Source organism: Aythya marila (genome assembly GCF_965140915.1).
Source record: "Aythya marila genome assembly, chromosome: 7".
Lineage (NCBI taxonomy): Eukaryota > Metazoa > Chordata > Aves > Anseriformes > Anatidae > Aythya > Aythya marila.
Window position 1 is genome coordinate 30402544 of NC_139048.1, and position 25929 is coordinate 30428472.

At 43.8% G+C, this 25929-nt stretch overlaps 1 protein-coding gene across 1 annotated transcript in view; it reads right to left on the bottom strand.

The window, feature by feature from the left end:
• The window catches only part of PCDH15 (protocadherin related 15), a 731645-nt gene that overhangs the window by 25090 nt on the left and 680626 nt on the right, over positions 1-25929 (bottom strand). The window contains exons 32-34 of the mRNA XM_082765483.1: positions 23328-23416; positions 6610-6786; positions 723-941 (exon numbers count right to left, since the gene is read on the bottom strand). Of these exons, the coding sequence (XP_082621609.1) occupies positions 723-941; positions 6610-6786; positions 23328-23416 (485 nt within the window). The remainder of the gene's footprint in view (positions 1-722; positions 942-6609; positions 6787-23327; positions 23417-25929) is intronic.

A 25929-nucleotide genomic window follows, 5' to 3' on the forward strand; every position in this document is an offset into this window, starting at 1 on the left:
TTTGCAATGATTGATAATTTTTGCTCTGCATATTAGAAATCTTTCATTTAGAATTGAATTAGAAATCTTTCATTTCAGCTGAAGATTTTTTAGTGGACCTGAAACAGTCCATTTCATAGAACTAGTTAGCGATGTTGATCCTTTAATTAGTGTACTAGTCCCATGACTTAAAACTCTTGAGTCTATGAAAGGTGAATGAAAATATCAAGCAGGTTCTTTCTGGTTATGCTGACTTGAATAGCACTAACATGGCACAAAATCAAATTTTCATTAAATATTTGCAATTAAGAAGCACACAGAGAAAATATATAACTGAATATTTTAGGATTTAAACAAAAAATCAGTTGAGTCCTCCTCTTATTTTGACTGAGCTATGCAGTTTGATCTTTGATTCACTTATTTAACCAGCACTATTTTCTTTATTTTTTAATTTTTTTTTTTGCATGTAATTCAGTTTAAATCTACACTTGCATTTCAGATGTCTGGCTTTTGATCTTGTGTTTCAACTTAAGAAAGAATAACAAGATGTGCTTCCCATGCATCTCCTCTTTCCATGCAAAGCCCCCATTAAACATTAACCAACTAGTGTGATGGGAGGGACGTTAGAAGTATTTCCCTGTATGTAGACTGCCAATAAAGGAAAGTTTGCAAAACAGCTCAGTTAAGAACTGTAGTGTCCTTACTACAACATCGCTGTTACTAAAAGGAGTCAGAATACTTACTGTCTGTAGCTGACCATAACAATTAATATAGCTGGCATACAGCAGAGGATGATAATGACGGCCAGAGCAAGGAGTGCACCTTCTGTGTAGCCTACAGCTTGCGCCTGCTTCTTGACATTCGCTACCACGTCCGGGGTGCGAATCTCCAGGATGCGTCCCCCCTGTCCCAGGTACGGCTGGAACTCTTTATTGATATCCAGCAGTTTGCCATCAAGGAACCTTCAGTGTCACAAAAGAAAACTATTACAGCCAACCTCATTAACCGTGTTTGAATTACTGCATAGTTGGGTTAATAACTATGCTCTGATAAAGCACATACCTCTCCTTTATGTGTTTAAGAATATCAGTAATTCCCCATAATTCCCATGTCAGTGGTAACTCCAACGTACTTAATGCCAGAACACAGTTCAAACACTGAAACGGGGCAGTGAGCTGAAGCTTATTCTCATTTCTAGGGGCAAAAAGTTCTCCATGCCATAGGGAACAGCATGGCCAACAGTTTGTTTTGTGCTTTCTCCTTCAGTGCAGAGGATTAACTAACCCTCCTGCACACATCCCTAATGACTGTTGAACTTGATGCTAAACTAGAAGCACCTAATTTTTAAAGGACTTTCCTTAGTTTCTTAGGGCAACCTTTTTGGTTGGTGATCGTCCAGTTTGTTCCTTTTTAACCTTCCTCTCAATATTAAAAACAAGGTGATATGGAAAACTTTTATCTGGAAAAATTACGAAGATTAATAATCCTCCCCTCACACAGCTGCATCAATTTGGAATCTTATTCTTGCATCTGCTCTGCCTAGTTAGCCTCCATGTCTCTGCTATTTTCTTACAACACAGTGCTAATACAATGTACTGAATTACTTGAATAAGACTTCCGACTCTCCTTCCTAAGGACTTCTCAAGGATGGCAACAGGAAAACACCAATAATAAGACGAAATCATCTCGAGGGGGAGAGAACATCTCTCAAAAGATGGCACAGCATGTTGTTTTTTTTCACTGGCTTCAAGCTATTTTAGAGCAAACTATCCGTTAGTGATTTTTTTTAGGTGGAACCTGTAGTAGCATTCTGAAAGATACAGAATTGCAAGGAGGAGGAGGATAAAATTTTAGAAAATAATCTTGTTTCCTTCTAGATTTATTATTATTTTTTAAATAAGATGAAGTTTACCTCTTCTGGAGTTTCACACCTCTACTAAAAGGAAAAGCACTAACTGCAAATAATAAATTTTTATTTAAACTTCACAGGTTATCTGAACACGTCCAGATACCAGAACAATCTTGACTAATGGTGATAATTACAGGATCAATATGGTATCAAAAAGATACTGGTATGAAGTAGGCCTACCAGACACATAGTTAAGACAGTTAAATCCTATGGCAAAAGTGGGGTATTAGCTAGTCGGGAACTCTTGTCACTCCTTGTAACCTACAGTAATGTCCATCTTCCATTTAATTTCAGATTTTGTGCATCACTATGAGAGGACTTTGAAGAAGAGTTATGAAGCAAAGGAATAGAACAGTCCCTGAAAAAGCAAATATGGTGGAAGAAGTTCAGTACGTGGTCTGATAACTGGCAGTTTCAAGAGGAGCAGCGGAGCAGATAAATGTAATCCTAATCAAGTTATCTTATTTCCCATATAATTTAAAATACTCTCCCATATGACTTTAACAAAAATAAATAAATAAAAATACAGGGCTGTAATTTCCAAAGGAGAAGAAAACATGTTGGATCACTTTGAAAGTGAGGACTGACTCTTTCACAAGCTGCCAAGTAGTTTCCTTGAACTCCAGCCATAAAGACCACAGTGGGAGGCACCCACTTGGATGGACAAGGATCCTGCTGGCTCTAAGCTATAGCAAAATCCCCACTCTGTCCATGTACACAGGTTTTTCTAGAAATTGCTGTGAAAAGCACAGATTAAAAAAAAAGACCAACACAACAACAACAAAATATTCTGAAACAATTTCTGCATATTAACTCTGGATGTCTAAAGGAAGTCTGAAATAGCTTTTATTTCATTTGGGTGATCACAAGACAAATTACACTCCTAAAAGACCACTTCTTAAAGGCTGTTCATTTCTTGCAATTGATTTCCTCTCAAGCAAATTTGTTTACTGATAAATTCTCATAGCATTCATTCATCCCCACTTTTTTCTAACTTCGGAGAGTGTGTGATCTGATCTGTGTGTGTAATCTATCAGCTGGATCTCCTGACACGCAGAGCAACAATCCCAAATGGCGAAATGATGGGTCCCGGTTCTGTGTGATACCAGCTTCAAAGAGGAGCAGTGACTACTCACAGACTTGCAGTCTCACAAAACCAACCCAAAGCATTTTGAAGAACAGTGTCCCTTTGTACTGCTGTGCTCTACTAATATTCACAACTGATTCCTTGATTTTTTTCTACAAAGTGTTTTCTGGGTAATTAAGCAAAAATCCCTTTTCTCTGCCTGAAGACCCGCAATGATGGTTTGCAAGTATAGAGTACAAATGGTTCTCTAATTCGTTTGTTGTTCACTAGGTGTCACTGCTGCACGTTACACATCCTTTTAGCTGGCCAAAGACATCATTCAGCTAGGACAGCATTAAATCTCTGCAAGATTTTGAAAGTCTCTCTTAAAAATTCTGTTAGCATTTTCTTGATAAACCCTGTTTTACAAGGTTCGTAACTCAACTGTTCACATTCTACTCCGTGATGAAACATGATACATTGTGCAAAAGATTCAGACAGGCAAAGTATTTTATTTTTAATGGTGGACATTTTCCACCTAATATATGCAGGACAAATTTTCTAGATTCAACTTTTTTATGCTCTAATAAATCGAACCTTCTTTCATATAAAAGATTAAGAAAAATGAGGCTGATCATTTCAGTCTGTAGTATTATCTAAGAGGCCTCAAAACCTTATAGGAGTTTGGCATAAAGGGAGGAAATATCAAAGCAGTTAGTATTCGCATACTTTTTGGTCTAACAAGACAGATTCCTGGTTAATAAAGATGTCAGATAATCAGATGTAAGAGTCCTAAGGAAAAGTATGAATCTCTCACTGCATATCAGTCTTACAGAGTACAGGACAGGGAAAAATTGAAAGTTGATAATATCCCATACATTTTCAAATCAGAGAAATGAATAACGTTCCATTCAAGCTGGAAAATTTGCCTTTAACCTGTCTTAACTCTATTCGGTATATTCCACTGGGGACACAAACATCCCCAAAGACATTCCTACATTCTCAATGGGCACCAAAATCAAAGGGATGCATTTTCTGTCCATGAAGAGAGTCTGCAACAGGAAAGTATCTTTCTTAGGGACTGGAAAGAACAAACTACCACCACTAGCTCACTTTCTTATTCCAATACTAGCATTGTAGAGTGCTTTCCAAAGAGAGGAAGGAACAAAAGGGTGACAGAAGATTTTTCAAACTGTCATCATGGACACATAAGTTTTCTGAACCTGGGCAGCACAGAATAATGTCTTTTTGACCTTGAGTGTTTCTAATGGGATCCCACCTCAGCCATACTCTAAACTGGAAGAAAATCCAGCCCTCAATGGATTTACAAACGGAGGAAGTGGAGAAATAACAAGTAGGACAAATTGCTACCAAAAATGAAGACACTCCATTCTGGGAACTGGCAGTAGACAAGTGAACACAAACTCCCAATACATTGCTAAGACTGAACAAGACTTTATGACCCTGGAGATGCCTACAAACAAACAAACAAACAAAAAAATATGGTCAGCAGAAGGAAGGAGGCTATATTGCCTTTTATTTGCCACTGCTCTGAAAACTATCTCTGCTAAACTGCATCAGATTTTTATACTGCTAGTTCAGAGAGAGATACTGCAAGACTGGAGAGGGTCCAAAGAGACTAAGTGATTAAAAAACTTAAAACATTTCTCAGAGTGCAGAGCACAAAGAACTTGTTAAAAAAAAAAAATATTAAGAGGATGATGTGATCATAATCTTAGGCTTTAGGGGGAACCAGAAATTAAAAGCACCAATTGTGTGGTTCAATCTAGCACCCGGAGTTATAGCTAAACACAATGACTGCACTTAGACATATTTAATATATATGTATATATATATTTTTTTTTAAAGTCTACTTTTTGGCAGTAAAAATAATTACCACTGCAGTAACACCATGAAGGTTGTAGTTGATTGGATTTTCTCAAACAGTTCCTTTGCTGAAAGACGTGCTCAAAGCACAATTAATTCTGGGAATTCCTATGATCTTTATTATACCAGGTCAGACTGATCACAGTGATCTTTTCCAACCTATAAACTCTGAATATATGCAGAGATTTAGTATGCTATAATTCATCTGTACTAAACTAAGAGCTGGGGAGAACAAGCCCTTTTTCAATCATAGTTCACTGAGATGGCTCACAGCCATTTACTTTAGAGGCTGCTGACTGACGTGCTGCTTTATGCCATCATTGAGCAGTTTGGTCTAGTTTTCACTGAGTTAAAAAGCAAACGCATATGTGAAACTCATGCAAAAACACACCAAAAGATAGTGCCTGCTTTAGAGGAAGAACTTGATTACCCTTTTCCCTGTTTTGATACATATGCAGAACGCTGAAACAAAAATACAGTTCCTAACAAGATGGTTCTGTGACTGTTTTGATACCCTGGCAGTTGAATGGGTTGAAATACTGATTTTGTAACAAAACCTACTCACCCCTAGTGATGACTCTGAAAAAAAAATAACGTAAAGAGATTATATTAATTCTGTTTTCCTTACCCATGTAATCTCTGGCTTCTCCAAGTTTTTTTTTTCCAGGGTGGAGAACAGAGCTGCATGTCAGCATGGTGTCCCCTGGGAGCTCTGCTAAGGTGCAGAACCCCGGGCAGGGGGGCACCCTATCAAACCTGCCACAGGGACAAGAGCTGGCCCCACCACAGTCAACATGCTGTGAGCACAAACCCATCAGTAAAAAGTCTCTTGTGTTTTATGCAACACTGGAACTTTACTCCAACTTTGGAAATAGATCGAAAAGACAAAATAACATCAGATTGTGTATGTGGGTGATCTGTCTTACAGTTCTCCCCATCTCTAACAGCTGGTGGGATGTCCCCATGCAGATCTGTCTGCCCAGCCCACTGGGGACCTGTGAGCACTGATTTCCTACATGTAAATGCACACCCTAGTAACATCCCAATGGCTGTGCTTTGGACCAGGTACACACCACCTCTTTTCCCTTCCCTTCCCTTCCCTTCCCTTCCCTTCCCTTCCCTTCCCTTCCCTTCCCTTCCCTTCCCTTCCCTTCCCTTCCCTTCCCTTCCCTTCCCTTCCCTTCCCTTCCCTTCCCTTCCCTTCCCTTCCCTTCCCTTCCCTTCCCTTCCCTTCCCTTCCCTTCCCTTCCCTTCCCTTCCCTTCCCTTCCCTTCCCTTCCCTTCCCTTCCCTTCCCTTCCCTTCCCTTCCCTTCCCTCTTTTCTTCTCCTTTGGTTTCTACAAATAAAAAAAAATAATGAAGGAGATATGCCCCCAACAGAAACTGCAGAAAGCCTCAAGGTCAATAACTGGAACACCAAAACCCTTGCCTGGAGATCACCGAGCAGTTTTGCTACATTGAAAGTAAATTCCTTCAGAGAATTTATACTGGAAGCTGCTCTCCAGAGTGAAGCAAATGTATCGCAAGCTCTCGTGGGGCAAGGTCTACACCACACATGCTGGGGCCATTCACTTCAGGGGAATGGGCTGAACCTAGTAAGAAGTAAACTCCCAAGCTGCATGTAGCGTAGATGTAGGTGTTGTACACCTGCTGCTTCAATAGATTTTTTCTGTTCCCATTGTGTTGAACCACTTACTAACAGTGACAGACCCAGAAGCTTCAAAACAGTCCTTAGAAGTGTAAGAAGAGTGACAAATAATATACTCACTTAAAAAGTTCATTCCTCATTATAGCTCGATTTGTTTGCGGGTCGATCGCATAGACCATGAGGTCAGACTTCGTATAATCCTCTTCAGAGTACCCATCCCCAAACCTCCGTGCACCAATGGATTCCACCACGACTGTAGCACCTGGAATCTGATCCTGGACATAGCGCTCCAAAATCCTGAAAATGAGATGGAGCCAGAAAGCTGCAGTGATTTATTCGTGCTGATCGAGACTGACAGCCTGAACAAGATACTAACAGACAAAAACCACTGGCTTAGATGGACAGTAACCTTCAGAGCTCTTTTTGGAAACCTCCACTCCAATATAGACTCTTAAATGCTCAACTCTTGGGAAAAGCTTAGCAGTGTTAGGAGAGGTCATCAGAAACAGTGTCCTTAAGTCTAGTTCTTTGTATTCATGACATCAGTTGAGTTTTAAATGGCTCATGGGAAACACCAACTATATTTCAAGAAAACAAAACAACAACAAGCAAACAAAAAAACTGTCATCCTTGTATTAAGCTGTATGATTTCATAATCCTTCAGTTCCAGCATTACACAGAGTGCAGACAATAAATTTTCACCCTCAGAAACAACAATTTCAACCATTTTCTGTGGGATATTTCATCTGGCCCTCTAACATAGCACCTGCTGTTTCGGAGGGCATGAATAAGTTTTACAGCTGTAAGAAACTTGGAATACCAGGCTGACAGGTTTGCCACGGAACAAATATAAGAAAATACAGAAGTTATACAAGCAAAAGAAACATAGGTTGATAGAATTTAGAGGCAGCTATGCCTGAGATAACAAGGGCATAATGACAATAAACAAAACCAAATCTATCCTTTTTCCAAAGGGAAGGACTCATTAAAAGCCAGCTGTCTTTCTATACTCTACACTCTGCAGATACGTATATGAATAACAATATGTCAATACAAGAGAACAATACAATTCTGGGGACATAGAATCTGTTAGAAAAGATGACATTTACAGTTTTATTTATTTATATGTTATAATTCTTGATGATGAATCAAGCTTTTTTTTTTTTTTTCCTCCTGACTACTGAACGTCCAATCTTAGTACATGCTTTCGGAAGTAATTTTTCTGCATCTTTCCATGAAGAACTGTTTATGGGATTAGTCATAAAATCTGGTCTGACTCCTAAAATATTCACAAAAGGCAAAGTTACAATGGACACTTGCAGAACATCCCTCTGAACGAAAAAATAGGCACACTCATGCCTGTGCCCAGCTGAATTGCCTTCAGTGTGTCTGCAAAAGCTACAAATCAATGGGGCAAGGACATCACTGAGCACCTGAGAAGTTTCTGCACAGACACAGTCACAACCTGAGCCTCAGATATCGGGAGCTACAGGGAAGTTATAAGCATAACTCACTACTGCTCTAACAAGCAACTTTAGAAAGAACAGTATCTTACCACAGTTAAGAATGTATTTATTATTTCCTTCCTCCCTGTCTGATCCCCTGCTCCATTGGGGCCCATAAAATTCGCTGAGCTCCTGTAGCAGACTGCTTCTATGCATCTGCACCACTGCATATCCAACAAAGAAGAGATCTAGCGCTCAACAGCTCAGCTGTATGCAGTTCAAGTCCTGCAGGTACCAGGCAGAACTGGTACAACCATCAGGACTGGCTGGGTGGTGGACAGGAGGGGTGGTGGGGAGCCAAACTCTAGCCAGAACGGATGGAGCCCGATGGAGAACAGAGAGGTTTAGATGGTGACATCAGATGAGTCTGTCGGGTAAGGGCAGAACACATCCCAGGGAAAACAAGAAAACTACCTCTGCCCACAGACTGGCTAACATGGGGAGGTTTACAGACTGGGACTCAGAAGGGTTTCCCACAGACAGTTCCATAAACAAGGGCATAAAAGCTAATATTGTCAATACTGAATACAAGGAATATGCCGAAATAAACAAGATAAGCTGGAATCACTCCATCAGAACTATTTTGTATTACAAATATATTTGAAATATATTATTTGAATTTGTAATAAACTTTATATTACAATACAAAGCAGTATTGCCATCTCGTGATTTTCCATGACCACTGATTCACATTTATCCACCTCATTACTCTGCTCTGTATGTGACAATTTACCATACCCTTAAAATAGAGGCATGTCTCTAAGATTTTGAAAAATCCAAGTTTGTTAGACTCAGGCCTTAGTCTCTCTGTACATAATGAAGATACACTGTCAGTGTAGAGCCATTTTTGTAGAAATAGCAAGAAGTAGGCTGGCTGACACACTGCTGGTTGACCAGTGGCCTGTTGCACTCCTGCTGCTTACAGCTATGGCAAACTGCTCATCTCTGAGCAAAGCCTTACATCAATATAAGCTGTCTTTAGAAAGCTTTTATAATATACATGGATTCACACAGACGAAGTATGTAAATTGTTTACCTCCTTCATTAGTATAAAATCACCTTCTGATACTGCAGGGGAGTTTGCTTTTGCTTCCTTGCACAGAACTACTATTTTGCCCACTACACAAATGGTCTGCAAGGTTGGGCAGTTACAATGCAAGGTCACTTTCAGCGGAACTTGGTAACAACACTCCCTTTTCTCACAAATTCCTGGCATTGCTTCTGCAGGAGTTTATTGGCAGTGGGAAAAAGTGAAGGCCAAATACCATACTGCTATGAGACCATCAGGAATGGGTACGCTGCAGCAGCTGGCTTTAACTGACATTGCAAGACACGCCACGAAGTACGGTGGAGTGTCAGTAGGACTTCATCTGAAACACAAATTTCACATTTTGGTTGAAATATGTAATAAATGCACTGAAGACTGAAAAACAGCACTTAAAGAATGCACTTAAAGACAGGGCAGTTCCTTGTGAAGATATTTTAAAAGTCATTCACCTGAACTTGTAATACTGAAAAACCCTACTAAAAGTGGCTGCCTGCACGTAATACTTGACAGAAAAACAATTTTTTAAAATGTTTCCTTTAAGTAACAACAGCATTTGTAGTTACACTATATTTATTAGCAAAAATCAGTCTAAAATTCCTCTCATTAATGCAATTAGAGTAGCTATCCCCCAACAGTGGTGTACATGAGCATGAGGACCAGAGCTTAAGCGGCGATGGTGCCTTCCTACTGCTCCAACGCTGGTTAACTCTGCAGACATAATGCAATGCGCAGAAACGCCTCCTAGTGCATCTTCATTCCTCCTGCTTTCTGAATTCCCATCAGCAATACAAATGGAGTGAAATGAAGGACGAGAGGATTTTCACTATCACTGAGGACACAACATGGCTCTAAATATTCTGAAAACTCAGATACAGCTTTTTTTTCCATCTTTAGATGCAAGAGAAAGACAAAAGCAAAAACACCCCAACCCTACAAAACCAAACCACAGGGGTGTTGGTTCACTGTGCAGCATTCTGCTTCCCAGAATGCTGCAGAAACCAGAAAACCAAAGCCTGAAGGTTGGGATGCAGCAGCTCACTCCGAGTACTGTGCCTACTAGCAGGGCTGACGCACCACGCTACCAGGCAGGGTGAGCCTCCTGCGCCCAATCCAGGCAGAGAAGACCCCCGCCGAGCACAGGATTATGTTGTGGGGTCAGCCTGGCATCATGGCACCGTTCTGCTTTCTCCCCACAGCTGCAAGGATCCAGCACACCAGATGTGCCCCTGCACGGGTGAGATCCTGACCTGAGGCCTGCTACTGAGAAAGACACAAAGCACAAGCACATGTAAGGCTCACTTGGAAACTTCTTTGAAAACTAGTGTGAAGGCCCACACAAATTGGTTAATTCATCTCAAAATGTAAGATACGGAGCCAGCTACATGAAAGTCCAGCAGCAATGGGAACTCTATGAGATTCTACAGGGTACAACAACAGCCAGGTTTGGTGGACCTCCGCTGTCCCTGGAAGAGATGCACGAATGACCCAAAAGCATCGCAATGTCCCAGTAGCTTTATGCCCCTGAGCTGGACTGCTCAGCTGTATGCGCACCCGTGGAATCAGCACACAAGCAAAAGAAACTATTCAGTCTGGAAAGCATCTAAGACTTCTGGTCATACCTGAATTTAAGCAGGGTGCAAATTTCTTAGCAGAAAATTCTATCAAAAAAATCACAATAATCACAGTTCTCTGAAATAAATGAATAATAAATGAAAAGAAAATTTGTCTTTCCCTCAGGACTCAGAAATAACAGATACTATAGACTTTGAGATGCATGTGTTGATGACCAGGTATTGTGTGCAACTTTCAGCTCCTGCACTGAAAATCCTAGCTCCCCAGAACCGCTTCTAAATCCTAACAAATCCAAATTCTAGGTATTTGGAAACGTAAGCAAATTCAGCAACAACGGACAGCAGAGAGCAGTCAGCTCTGCCAATGCACATTAATACACCCTTTTCAAGTGTTTCACACCTGAGTGTACTCTCCCAATTTTCCTTGACTTCAGCCAAATTCTGGTTATGGTGAGTTTTTGCAGGGTTAGTACCGGGCAGCTAACCAGCTAGATATTTTCAGCTGCACTTTAAGGAACAGACAGGGCCTGTTCCGGCCTTGCTGTGCAGCTGCCCACAGCTTTGCGGGGTGAGGCAGGCAGACCCCAGCCCCCTTCTCGCAGCACTAGCACCAGCCCGCAGCCCGACCATGGTACCTCTGGGGTGGTGCAGAGCTGTCCTGAGCCTGCCTGCACTGCTCGAAACCCTCCCTGATCAGCTCCATCAGCACTCAGCCTCTTTCTGCTGTTATGTAGAATAAAAAAGCTGGAACTGGGGTTTATTTCACGCCTGAGAATATTACTTCTTTATAAAATGCCAAGGATTATTTTTACTACATCACACAGAATAGAAATGTGACACAAAGCATGCATCTAAGAAGGAAGTAGCAACACTGAGCCAATTCACTCTGTGTACAACAACATTAAATTATTTAGAAAACAACCCAGAGACAATGTCTTTATACCTAGTTACCCTAATCCTATAAAAGCATATTTTATTGGACAATATAAAGGAAATTTGCTTTCTTACATACTGCTGAAGTTTGTGATGTGCTTATCATGCACAATCCCGTCCTCCAAAAACCCTACAGGCTCTCTGATCGTTTATTTCAGTATCATTTCCCCAGCTGCAGAAGGAACATCACGCTGCGCTCACCTAGAGAGTATCACCCCGACACATCTGGACTTGGACCCAGAAAACTTATCTCCACATCTCAGCACAAAAGGTTCCTTACTGCAGTAGTAAGCAATTCCAAACAGAAGTAGAGGTTTACAGCTTTCTCCGAGAAGCCATGCGCTGCATTATGGTGTTTCAGAGACCGCACGCTGGCGGAGCGATGTGCGGTATTACTGGGGAGGAGGTGGCTGAACCAGAGCCTTCCAGCTGACAGGGGAGCACCACGTGGAAAGGCAGGAGCTCAATAAGCTTTGGTCTTTATCAGCTAACTTAATAAAGCTTGCTTAACACCACTAGCTGTCCTGATTGCAGTGGAGGCTAAGATCAGCTAAGAAGCGGACTGGGCTCTGTTAGCACCACACACAGCTACAGCCACAGGATGTGCGTTCTCCAAGCAAAGCTCGATGTAGCGTGGATATGAAATACAGTATGGCCACTTGGAGGCAAATGTCACAGTCGCTAATCTCACTACCAACTTGCTGATTTTGCAATATGCTTTAGAAAGAAACAATGCAGGACACAGAAGTCAAAGGGGAAAAGGCAGAGGAAGGGTGGGCTCAGCTGACAGCATCAGAGAGTGCTGAGGCAAAGCACATAGTGGCTGTAGCACTACTTGCGGCTCACAAATGCTTTCTTTGACCAGGGGAGGAAAGCCACTGCCAGTTGCACAGTGCTTAATACTGCTTAATAGACAGCTCTGCCACCACCTCAATGTACTAGTCGACTCAGCTGTAATTCTAGGCATAATTCAGACATTATGTGGCAAAAAAAAAAACATAATGCAAGCAACAGAACCGTACTTCTCCTATGTGCAAACTACCAAGTCTGCATGATTTCTATACTGCAACCAAATCCAGCAGAAGACACAGGTTCGCTTTTTACTAATTCTTGGAGCAAGGTCAAAACAAACAAACAAACAATAAACCATTTGGTTGAAGGTTTAACAACTCAACTACCTTCGGAGGCACCACATTTCCAAACAAGCATCTCTAGGGTGGTGCACCCAAAGGGGAGCTGTGTCTGACTTGACTGAAGGTGCCAAGAACGCTGGCATCCCGCTGATGTCTCCTGACATCTAATTCCATTATGTGCAGCCACATTTCGGTAAGTATGTTGCATTTCAAAGGCATTCGCTCACACTTCTGATTACTGACCGTACTGTCATTCTATCAAAAAAGAAAGAGGGGACAAAGAAAATACAATGCCACGCCCAAATGCCACAGAAAGCACTCATGTCGACTGCCCCTTTCAGATGCCACCTACTGGGTTCTGCAAGCAGGATGAGAAAACACCATATGCCATTCCGTCAATGAGAAGGGGAGTGATCTGCGTTCCAAAACCTTTCCCTCAAGAAGGGACTGTGCATTGCATCTCCTATATATAATATGTAGTATAAGTACACATAAAATTAAATGCAAAATATACATGATATATGTTATATTATTTATAGCAGTATATCTTGCTACAGTATATATTATGACATTGCATTTAAATAGATCACACTTTCCAGGTAGCAAAGGAAAGCTGACACTCCTTTAAGAAATGATGGCAGTCAACTTTATATATGGAAATTATTAAGTCAGCAGCCTGAATTGAATGTCTGTATTCCAAAACGCTCACTCACTATATCTCTGAGTATCAGTACTTGCTTTTACATCTGCATTTTCTAACAAAACTTGCCTAGTCACTTCTATATTGTTCTTGAGGTTTGAGTGGGGAATTTCTGTAGCTATGGAAATACTCCCATCTTCTAAGTGTTAAGGTATTAAAGGACTGCAGCCTGCAACGGACCAGAGAGAAAGTCATCTGGAATTATCACGTGCCATTTCCAGCAATTCTGTCTTGGAAATTTAGGGAATAACATCTATTAAGATATACATGACACAAACAAACATAAGAAGACAAAAGGAGAGCTCAGATTCCTCTTCCAGAGGCAGGTCTTGCCAGTAGTGTGCATGAACCTGAATTGCCCGACCCAGGAGAGGCAAAAATGCTCTCTGGAGCAACACAGAGAGAAGGAAGGTTCAAAAGCTCACAATACTAAACCAGGACAAACGTTTTGGGACCTCTGCCTTTGCACAAATACATGAAGGTTGCACTGGGACTTCTCTCAAATGAAACCAAAATAGAGAAACAGGGCATTGCCACCAAGACCACACTGAAAATAAAGGAGACTATGGGAATCTCTTGATGTGGCAATGTCAACATTTCAGTGCTCAGATAAATTTACTACATAACTTGTTAGTAAACTGTAAAAACTATTGCTGTATCTATGCACTTCTATTTGAAGTACAAGGGGATTCCACCTCTTCTCCAATGAATGACTCCTACACCACCACCTTGAAAGTTTTCTTCATGTGGACAGAAAGTAACCTCCCTTCTTTCCATGCTCACTCTTCACTAGAGTAGAAGGAAGAACATGGGACACCTTTCATTTTGATTTTTGAAAGCAAGGAGACAATCCTCATGTGGGTTCTTCAACAACTCCAGTACAGTACATTTGACATTTCTAACACCTATGGGATGAAAAACGTCTCTTCTGGTCATGGGGCCTATCTGAGTTTAGCTAGAGTTGTAAGTTGCAGTCATGTGAAGACCAAAGAACTAAATGGTCTGACAACAAAGTTGGCCGTTTCGTTGTGGATGAAGTCTGTTCCTTCCTTGCCCAACAAATAAGCACTCACACAGCAACACAGCCATAGTTAAAGAAAAGTGTCCCCAGGTATGCTGCCTGCCTTCACCAAGAGGTCTGAAAGACAGGAACATGGACTGAATTTTCTACTAAGCCTCATTCCATTTTCTCTGTTACCTGCAGCAGACATAAATAGACCTATCTGAACAGTCATAATTGAAGTGGGTGGAAGAAATGGCAAATCTGACATTGATGGGCAGTCCAGAGGATATGGAAAGCTTGTTGATGAAATTAAAGCAGCTTCAGAAAAAACGAGGTGCTTCCCGAATGACTGCAAAAGGCTCGTGACACTATCAGAAATATCAGCTGAAGACATACCCATTTTCCCTCTCGAAAAGCCCAAACTCCTAAACCAAATGGATAGCGATGTTTTAAATCTTTTCTTTTATGCTGTACTACTTTTATTTGGGCCATTAACCAACATACATCTTGGGATGTGCTGAGTAAGCTTTTCCAGTGTGCAAGAACTGAATTATGTATTTCTCAATAGCGTGTAACCATTCTGTAGTGAAAGACAGCGGCAGCTGGGGAGAATCTGTTATAACTTGCTCTCCAAAGTTGTTTAAATCACTATTTATTTTTGGGGAAAAAATCACTATCATTTCAAAAATGACCAACTACACACTTTCTTAACATACCCAATCACCAAAGCATTGCAATTGGTAGTTAAATGTTATCTTTTCACAGCTTAATATTTACTATCACTCCACTGCCAAAAAAAGGAAGACAGGAAAGAGTTGAATAACCACTGTTGTGACCAATTTTGTTAATGATAGTCTATGTTCTGTTAATGAATTACCAAGTGTTCAAATTTCATAAATTAATGCATTATTTGAAATAGCTCAGAAAGCTCTTCAGATGACAACACTATAGTCTGAGAAGGTCTCTAACTTGCTAATTTTCTCTTTGCCTGTGATTCCATATAATATATGAAATCAATCACAAATTCCTAGCATTTTGTTTTTATGTTCTGCATAAATAATTACAACTTTTGTAAAGATAGGGAGATAACATTCCTATAAACCTTAGGAAGAAAATCCAAGATATCTGAATAGGAAAATGACATAGGTTTCTATGTGAAAAAAAAAAATCTACATATATGCAGAAGAGTATGGCAGATGTTATCTACCTTGACTTTAGCAAGGCTTTCGACACTGTCTCCCATGACATCCTACCAGCAAAGCTGAGAAAGCGTGGGATAGATGAGTGGACAGCAAGGTGGGTTGAGAACTAGCTGACTGGCCAAGATCAGAGGGTGGTGATTGGCAGGGCAGAGTCTGACTGGAGGCCTGTGACTAGCGATGTTCCCCAGGGGTCGGTGCTGGGTCCGGTCTTGTTCAACATCTTCATCAATGACCTTGATGAGGGAATAGTGCCTGCCCTCAGCAAGTACTCCAATGACACAAAGCTGGGAGGAGTGGCTGACACGCCAGAAGGCTGTGCTGCCATTTAGCGAGACCTGGACTGGCTGGAGAGATGGGCAGGAAGAAACCAAATGAGATTTAGTAAGAGCAAGTGTAGAGTCCTGCACCTGGGAAGGAACAACCGGACATATCAATAAAGGCTGCGGGATGATCTGCTGCAGAGGAGCTCTGAGGAGAAGGACCTGGGGGTCCTGGTGGACGACAGGTTGACCATGAGCCAGCACTGTGCCCTTGTGGCCAAGAGGGCCAACGGGATCCTGGTGTGCATTAAAAGGAGCGTGGCCAGCAGGTCAAGGGAGGTGATCCTCCCCCTCTACTCTGCCCTGGTCAGGCCTCACCTGGAGTACTGTGTCCAGTGTGGCCATTTGCCGAGGCGATCGGCTCCGGGGCAGGCGCGTTCTGCAGCGGAGCGGGGGATCGGGCCAGGCAGGGCTAATTTTGTCCGGCATCGAGCCTACTAGAGGGAGCCGCCAGGACCCGGCAGCCCTCGTGAGGGAGGCTGACGAGGCGAAGGCGGAGCCAGCAGCGCCCCCTCCCCAGCCCTTCAAAAGCAGCCCCTAGGGAGCGCGAGCGACCAGGAGCGCGGCGACCAGGGCGTGGCACGTCAGAAGGGAGTGGCACGGCAGTTAGCGCGGCAGTTCGCGCAGGAAGGGCAGAGCGCTCCCCCTACACACAAACAACACCTACTTAACAACAGCCGTAACTAGGCGATAATGGTCGCCACCAGGCACGGCGCGCTCTCCAGAAAGTCGGTACACACGCAGACCGACTACCCGTTAAAAAATGCCGCAGTTCAGGTCACCGGATGCAAGGAGTGTCTGAGCCTGTTGCTGCCATCGGCGGGAGGCAGAGAAACTGCGTGCGTGAGGTGCGAGCAGGTGGATGACCTGGTCCGCATGGTGGCGGAGCTCAAGGAGGAGGTGGAGAGGTTGAGGGCCATCAGGGAGTGTGAGCGGGAGATAGACTTCTGGAGTAACTCCCTGCAGGGCCTCAAGGGGAGGTGCCGAGGTGAGACTCCCCAAATGGGGGCGGACCCCCTGCCCTGTCCCCGTCGGGCAGAGGGAGGGGATCTGGGAGCTGAGGAGGAATGGAAACAGGTCCCTGCTCGACATCGCAGGCGATGCTCTCCCCTTCCGGCCCCACCTTCCCAGGTGCCCTTACACAACAGGTTTGAGGCCCTAGAGATTGAGAGGCCGGTGTGTGAGGAAGAGGTAGCAAATGTTCCCAGGAGGATGCCTGGAGCGAGGAGGTCGACTCCGCGCCTCAGGACTGCCTCCACCAAAAAAGACAGGAGGGTTATTGTTGTTGGTGACTCGATTCTTAGAGGAACAGAGGGCCCTATTTGTCGGCCGGACCCTACCCGTAGGGAAGTCTGCTGTCTCCCTGGGGCCAGGGTCAGGGACGTTGCCAGGAAGCTTCCTAACCTGGTACGCCCCTCTGACTATTACCCCCTTTTGATAGTCCAGGCGGGCAGTGATAACATCGAAGAGAGAAGCCTCAAGGCTATCAAAAGGGACTTTAGGGGGCTGGGTCGGTTAGTGGATGGAGCGGGAGTGCAGGTGGTGTTTTCGTCCATCCCTATGGTGGCAGGGAGGAGTTCAGAGAGGACACGGAAAGCCCACCTGTTAAACACGTGGCGCCGGGGCTGGTGCCAACGCAGAAATCTTGGGTTTTTTGATCATGGGGCACTTTACTCAGCACCTGGCCTGATGGCCGCAGACGGGTCCCTATCTTTTAGGGGAAAAAGGATCCTGGGCCAGGAACTGGCAGGGCTCATTGAGAGGGCTTTAAACTAGGTAGGAAGGGGGATGGGGCTGAGGCTAGGATTGTTGGGGCTGTGCCAGGGGGAACAATGGCAAGGCCGGAGGATAAGGCAATGGCCCAGCTGAAGTGCATCTACACCAATGCACGCAGCATGGGTAACAAACAGGAGGAGCTGGAAGCCATCGTGCGGCAGGCAGGCTACGACTTGGTTGCCATCACGGAGACGTGGTGGGACCAGTCTCATGACTGGAGTGCTGCAATGCCTGGCTATAAGCTCTATAGAAGGGACAGGCAGCATAGAAGGGGTGGTGGTGTGGCTCTCTATATTAGAGAGTCTTTCGAGGTTGTAGAACTCGAGGTTGGGAATGACAAGGTCGAGTCCCTTTGGGTTAGGATCGGCAAGGACAACAAGGCTAGTGTCCTGGTCGGGGTCTGCTATAGACCGCCGAACCAGGATGAGGAGACGGATGAGGAATTCTACAGGCAGCTGACAGAGGTTGCAAAATCATCAGCTCTTGTACTCGTGGGGGACTTCAACTTCCCCGACATATCCTGGAAGCACAACACAGCCCTGAGAAAGCAGTCTAGGAGGTTTCTGGAGAGCGTGGAAGATAGCTTCCTGACGCAGCTGGTTAGTGAGCCTACCAGGGGAGGTGCCCCGCTAGACCTTCTCTTCACAAACAGAGAAGGACTGGTGGAGGACGTGATCGTCGGGAGCTGTCTAGGGCAGAGTGACCACAAAATGGTGGAGTTCACTATTCTTGGCGAGGCCAGGAAGGGGACCAGTAAAACCGCTGTATTGGACTTTCGGAGGGCTGACTTTGAGCTGCTCAGGACACTGGTTGGTGGAGTCCCTTGGGAGGCGGTTCTGAAGGGCAGAGGGGTCCAGGAAGGCTGGGCGCTCTTCAAGAGGGAAGTCTTAATGGCGCAGGAACGGTCTGTTCCCACGTGCCCAAAGACGAGCTGGCGGGGAAGAAGACCGGCCTGGCTCAACAGAGAATTGTGGCTTGATCTTAGGAGGAAAAAGAGGGTTTATAATCTTTGGAAAAGTGGGCAGGCCACTAAGGAGGACTTTAAAGAAGTAGCGAGGCTGTGCAGGGACAAAATTAGGAAGGCCAAAGCTCATCTGGAGCTCAATCTGGCTACTGTCGTTAAAGATAACAAAAAACGTTTCTATAAATACATCAACACAAAAAGGAGGACTAAGGAGAATCTCCATCCTTTACTGGATGCGGGGGGAAACTTAGTTACAAGAGATGAGGAAAAGGCGGAGGTGCTCAATGCCTTCTTTGCCTCAGTCTTTAGCGGCAATACCGGATGTTCTCTGGATACCCAGTACCCTGAGCTGGTGGAAGGGGATGGGGAGCAGGATGTGGCCCTCATTATCCATGAAGAACTGGTTGGTGACCTGCTACGGCACTTAGATGTGCACAAGTCGATGGGGCCAGATGGGATCCACCCAAGGGTACTGAGGGAACTGGCAGAGGAGCTGGCCAAGCCACTGTCCATCATTTATCAACAGTCCTGGCTATCGGGGGAGGTCCCAATCGACTGGCGGCTAGCAAACGTGACGCCCATCTACAAGAAGGGCCGGAGGGCTGACCCAGGAAACTACAGGCCTGTCAGTTTGACCTCAGTGCCAGGAAAGCTCATGGAGCAGATCCTCCTGAGAGTCATCATGCAGCACTTGAAGGGGAAGCAGGCGATCAGGCCCAGTCAGCATGGCTTTATGAAAGGCAGGTCATGCCTGACGAACCTGATCTCCTTCTATGACAGAGTGACGCGCTGGGTGGATGAGGGAAAGGCTGTGGATGTGGTCTACCTTGACTTCAGCAAGGCTTTTGACACCGTCTCCCACAGCATTCTCCTCAAGAAACTGGCTGCTCTTGGCTTGGACTGGCGCACGCTTCGTTGGGTTAGAAACTGGCTGGATAGCCGGGCCCAAAGAGTCGTGGTGAATGGAGCCAAGTCCAGTTGGAGGCCAGTCACTAGTGGCGTCCCCCAGGTCTCGGTGCTGGGGCCGGTCCTCTTTAATATCTTCATCGATGATCTGGACGAGGGCATCGAGTGCACCCTCAGTAAGTTCGCAGATGACACCAAGTTAGGTGCGTGTGTCGATCTGCTTGAGGGTAGGAAAGCTCTGCAGGAGGATCTGGGTAGGCTGGACCGATGGGCTGAGGTCAACTGCATGAAGTTTAACAAGGCCAAGTGCCGGGTCCTGCACCTGGGGCGCAATAACCCCAAGCAGAGCTACAGGCTGGGAGAGGAATGGTTGGAAAGCTGCCAGGCAGAGAAGGACCTGGGAGTGATGGTGGACAGTCGGCTGAATATGAGCCAGCAGTGTGCTCAGGTGGCCAAGAAGGCCAACGGCATCCTGGCTTGTATTAGGAACAGCGTGACCAGCAGGGCTAGGGAGGTGATCGTCCCCCTGTACTCAGCTCTGGTGAGGCCGCACCTCGAGTACTGTGTTCAGTTTTGGGCCCCTCGCTACAAGAAGGACATCGAGGTGCTTGAGCGGGTGCAGAGAAGGGCGACGAAGCTGGTGAGGGGCCTGGAGAACAAGTCCTACGAGGAACGGCTGAGGGAGCTGGGCTTGTTCAGCCTGGAGAAGAGGAGGCTCAGGGGCGACCTTATCGCTCTTTTTAGGTACCTCAAGGGAGGCTGTAGCGAGGTGGGGGTTGGCCTGTTCTCCCACGTGCCTGGTGACAGGACGAGGGGGAATGGGTTTAAGTTGAGCCAGGGGAGTTTTAGGCTAGATGTTAGGAAGAACTTCTTCACTGAAAGGGTTGTGAGGCATTGGAACAGGCTGCCCAGGGAAGTGGTGGAGTCACCATCCTTGGAAGTCTTCAAAAGACGTTTAGATGTAGAGCTTAGGGATATGGTTTAGTGGAGGGCTGTTAGCGTTAGGTTGGAGGTTGGACTCGATGACCTTGAGGTCTCTTCCAACCTAGAAAATTCTGTGATCTGTGATTCAGTTCTGGGCTCCCCGGTACAAGAAAGACAGGGATCTCCTGGAAAGAGTCCAGCGGAGGGCCACAAAGATGATACAGGGAGCATCTTCCCTATGAGGAAAGGCTGAGAGACCTGGGTCTGTTCAGCCTGGAGAAGAGAAGACTGAGAGGGGATCTCATCAATGTGTATAAATACCTGAGGTATGGGAGACAGAGGGATTTGGCCAACCTCTTTTCAGTGGTTTGTGGGGACAGGACAAGGGGCAATCACTGCAAGTTAGAACACAGGAAGTTCTGCACTGAGATGCGAAAGAACTTCTTCATGGTGAGGGTGACGGAGCATTGGAACAGGCTGCCTAGGGAGGTGGTAGAGTCTCCTTCTCTGGAGATATTCAAGGCCCGTCTGGACACCTACATGGGCAGCCTGCTCTGAGGAACCTGCTTTGGCAGGGAGGTTGGACCCGATGATCTTTCGAAGTCCCTTCCAACCCCTACCGTTCTGTGATTCTGTGATATGAAACTTCGCATCTGCAAGTATTTTCAAAAAAGAACACAACGGGCTTCTTGAACAATGTTCATGTAACCTCTTGTAGCAAAAGTTGTATTTAAAAGTTTAACTTTCAAAGTGAATTTCTTACATCATACTTTCTGTCCTCACAGTGTTTGCAAACATGAACTCTTCCCAAGCTTATCTTAAATATTCAAAACCCGGCCTATTTTATTTTTGTACTCATTCAGAAGCTTCAATCAAGGTGAAATATTTACACATCTGTCAGAGACTTCCATGCACAGGGGCCAGAACAGCATGAAACCGTTCTGAAAAGACTTCTAGCTGGCAGGAAAGGAATTGTTGGAGCACAGGGACTGAGGAGCATAGCTCTGGGCTGTTTTCCAAGAATGTGGTAGGCTGTGCCAGCCATCCCTCTGGGCCCAGGAGGAAAGAACTGAGGGTATGGTTACAGCACAATTTATTACTCAGGCTCTGAACACCACTGAGTCCTGCTGGGAGCTGGAAACAAGCTGCTCCAGTAGTTGCAAAGGGAGGTTTCTGTAGAGACAGCGAAGGGGCAAGAAGATATTTGCTCCTGCTGCTCTTGCCACACTGCCCACTGCAGCACTCACGCTCAGCACGTGTCATGCAACCAACACTCTTCACTCAAGCCAGGCTTGTTTCACCCCATTTTCAAACTGCCCTCTGTAAAAACTGTATTTTGTGGTGGCTTCTCTGGCTCTGGGATAGTCCAGAACTGGGAGGATCTCAAACACAGCCTAAGTCCCAATTGCTCTTCTAAGATCTGTGCTGTGGCATATAGAAAAAATGTTACAGACACGTTCATCTTCTGCACCCAAGAAAATGGAAGCCCAGGAAGGCTACAAGAGAAATTTGTGTACAGCGCAGTATGCTAAGGTCAACTTGAAGGCTTAGGAAAGCAGGAGCAAACTTTTCCTATTACTGTCAATAAAAGTTATGTTGTTCATCTCTCCAGCCAACATCAACACCTGACACTTTCTGAAAGCTTAATGTTAAGCAAGCAGACTTGCATATTATTCATAGCTCTAGGAAATGGAGTCCCTGCGAGATCAGACTATTACCTGAACAACTTAACAAGTGTTTCTGACAGAATCGATCAGAGCTACCTTAACCCTGGCTTGAAGCAGAGAGGAAAGGGGGATGTACTAAGCATCCAAAAGTTAATCTGTTGATTATTTTTTCCTAGCCCAGTGAAGACATGAGACATTTAGATGACACACTTCTTTTTTAGTGAGCGAGTATATCATCAACCCTAATGTATCTCAATTTCCACGGAGCTGTAAAGGTGTGACAATAGGATGCAACAGAACTGTGGAAATCTGAGATATCATTCATCACGGATGGACTACACTGATGGAAGAGTGCCCAAATGTTTGTAATCACCTGTAATATTTTCTTTCTTGTATGTCTAATTTGTGGTTATATGCCTAGTGACATATAGATAATTATCTTCACCTTTCAAAAGGAAACCAAAACTGGAAACCTGACTCCTGGAAGCTGTCACTGATGTAGCATTAGAGCACTATTAAAACATTTTACCGAAAGAATTTTTGCTAGCTTCCAAGTATGATAAAACACCTTGCCTTGACTGCAAAGCATTAATGTTTCCAATTACCTGTACCCCCATCACAACATTATATGCCTTCTAGGCTTCAACAATGACACCCAGTTACCTTTTTTTTTTTTTTCAATTATTATTTTATGTAATGTTACTAGCATTAATTGTACCAATATAAATTTTCTAAACTCTGCTTTATCTTACAGCTATATACCCAAATAAAACCACAGTGAATCCATACACCTCAACGGCACACATTGCCTCAATCTTCTGGAGTTGTGCTTTATTTATTTCACATGCTGGATTTTGACCAATGCATGTTTTGTCATCAGTGCTTGGAGGCTCCACTATGCTCCGAGGGGCAGCTCTGAACTAGTTAGAGCCTGCAAAGTGGGCAAGGATACAAGCAAAGAAATGCTGTACCTCTGCCCCCCTCGGGAGGAAGGGCAAAGTGCAGATTTGGGGGGCCAGTGTCATCACCCAGCTGGTTGTGCTCCCCATCGAAATACTTGCTTGTTTGCAAGCCTTTTGGCAAAAAAAAAAAAAGCAGATCATGACACAGAGGGAACGCTTCTTGCTGAATCTAAACACAAAACCAGTGAATTGTTTGATATTTGTAGAGTAAGTAAATTTGTTACCCTATGAGTTGATCTTTGTTTTGTTCCACAAGGGTGGGAGGAACATTAGAGACGATGACTTGCATATCCAACTGATTGACCACAGAGACCTGGAAATAAAAGAGTAACATTCATTGGCACTTCCACACTTAACATCCTCCCTGTACAAACAGAATGGAATAATTGCTTTCCTGCCTTCACTGCCATGCCATGATGAACTGATGTCTCATTTAATTCCAGAAAAAGATAGTTGGGAAATCTTGCTTTGCTTGGCAGCCAGTACCAATAAACCACAAGGAAATACTTAACCAGAACTGTAACTGCAGACCTGCATCAGAATTTTATATATATATGGAGGGAGGGAGCCCATGAAGCTTGTTTGTCATGGTTTAAGAATTTACTTATAGCATTCATGAATATCCCACATGCCATATTCAAAATCACTTATTAGCATCTCAGTATCTTTTAAGCCTTGACAGGAAGATCCAACCTTGGACACATGCAATTTACACCAATGTAAATGCAAATACCAGATTATTTCAACTAAATCTAATGGTACTTTGTTAGAAAATTACATTGCTCGATTATTTTGACTGAAGTACTCTGTGCAAGTTTTTATTTTATTCTCCAATTACTTTATATTCTCCCTCTATATGGGATAAAATATCTCTGATCAGCATTTTCTACTACAAACACAAAGCAACTCTGTTTCTCAATGGCAGGTTGGATGTTGAGTGTGCAGAAGGGACTACAGGCATGGATCACGTTCAGCACAGCTGGCAAACTCTGCTTCACATCTCAATCTAGCCTCCTTAAGCTATTTTTAGCGTGATCCTAAGAAAAGGCCGCCTTTGGGTAAAACGGCTGCATGCTTTCCCCTTCCCCCCCCACTTATTTTCTTTTTTTTTTCCTTTTTGTTCTCTCTACACAAGCACAACCAATCTCCCCTCAGGTTGTGAAAAGAACAGTTGCTTCCCCAAAAGGTGAAGAAAATAAAACATTTCTTAAAATCTGGTTCATGTTCATATAGACATGATAGTAACCATCACGTCCCATATATCATGTCTCTGTAGATGATTCTGGAGCTAAATTTGGAAAAATGTGTAGAACAATGTTAAAACAGATAAATTTAAAAATCATTTATCCAAATTAATTATAAAATAAAGAACAACAACTACTTTTCATAAGAGAAGTCTGAGTGCTGTAAGCACTTCAGTGGACGAGCCATAATATGCTTTCACATCAAACACTGATTCACCAGCTTTGAAGCTTAATTCAACTTTAAATATTTAAATGTTCTTCAAATGTCATCAGACGCACTGATCGGAGTGTACAGACTTCTTTGTGAGAAATATAGAATTATAATGAACTCAGATTTTAGACTATGATTACTAAAAGGAACTCTAAAGCTATGAACAGCTTAATATAATTAACTATATTATACAATTCAAGGAATCGCTATGCGCCTATTTACTGAGTACTGCATAAATGTAACCAAAAATCAACAGTTCTTTGAAACCTGAAGAATCACAATTATGATTTCTCATCCATGCACAAAAATGTGAATAAAAACACATTCATGACAAGCTACAGAAAAACTGTGGAACAAAAACCAAGAAAGAGTTGAGGTTTCCATAGTAACACTTATGTACCATACACATTTGTAAAAATCTTTATTTTTTCAATTACTGATTTTTCCTTTTGATCTTGAAGCTACAATGGAAAATTTCATCACATTGAGCCAGATTGTAGGCGTCTACCTTGAGCCACCCTGCCAGTCCCAGGCAGCTGGACCCACCCCTGCAGCATGAAGACACTGTCCCAGCAAATTGGGCACCTCATGCTGCTCGCAGAGCACTGCCAGGGTTTCGAGGCACTGTCCTGGCCCTCATTCTGGAGAATACCTAGCTCTACCCATGTTCCTTGCTGAGCTGTCCCTCTGGTGTTGCTCCTCCTCTTCTCCCTAGATCTGCTCCCAGAGCAATCCTAACTTCTTCCCATACAGCTCATCCTTTTGCACACGAGCAATCAGTTTCTTTTCTCTTACCTACACACCTTGAACTTGCACTGAAAGCAGTTACACCTCCCAGTCTGACCTCCTGACACCACACAGTGACCTATGACAGTGGGATAACTTCTGTTCAAACCACAAAGCCCCGAAACAGCTTGGTCTAACTAGAAAGGATCTTCATGTATGGATCATGCTCAGTGCACACCCAAACTTTCACATTGCTTTGGTGTCCATCTGTAACTGTATCTACAGTGACTCTAAGCTCTCACTCCTTGCTCAAAAACAGTGTCTCAGAGTGCCCATCACTCACTAAGACAACCTAAATATGCCTCTATAAATTAATGAGACAAATCTCACTTTCTAATTTTAATGTCAATATCTTTGGGCTACATTTTAATCCAGTATCACCACATAAACTGCATGAGAATGCCCTATCATTTTGAGAGGTCAAGCACGAGGATATCATACGTTATGTTTATTTGCTGAATTCCTGCATAACTCAATATACCAAGTATTATGGTTATCATCTGTATCATTTGACAGTGTTCCCATGAACTGGATAATGTACTTCATTGCTACGACATTATGCTAATATTAACCTAATCCATCAAG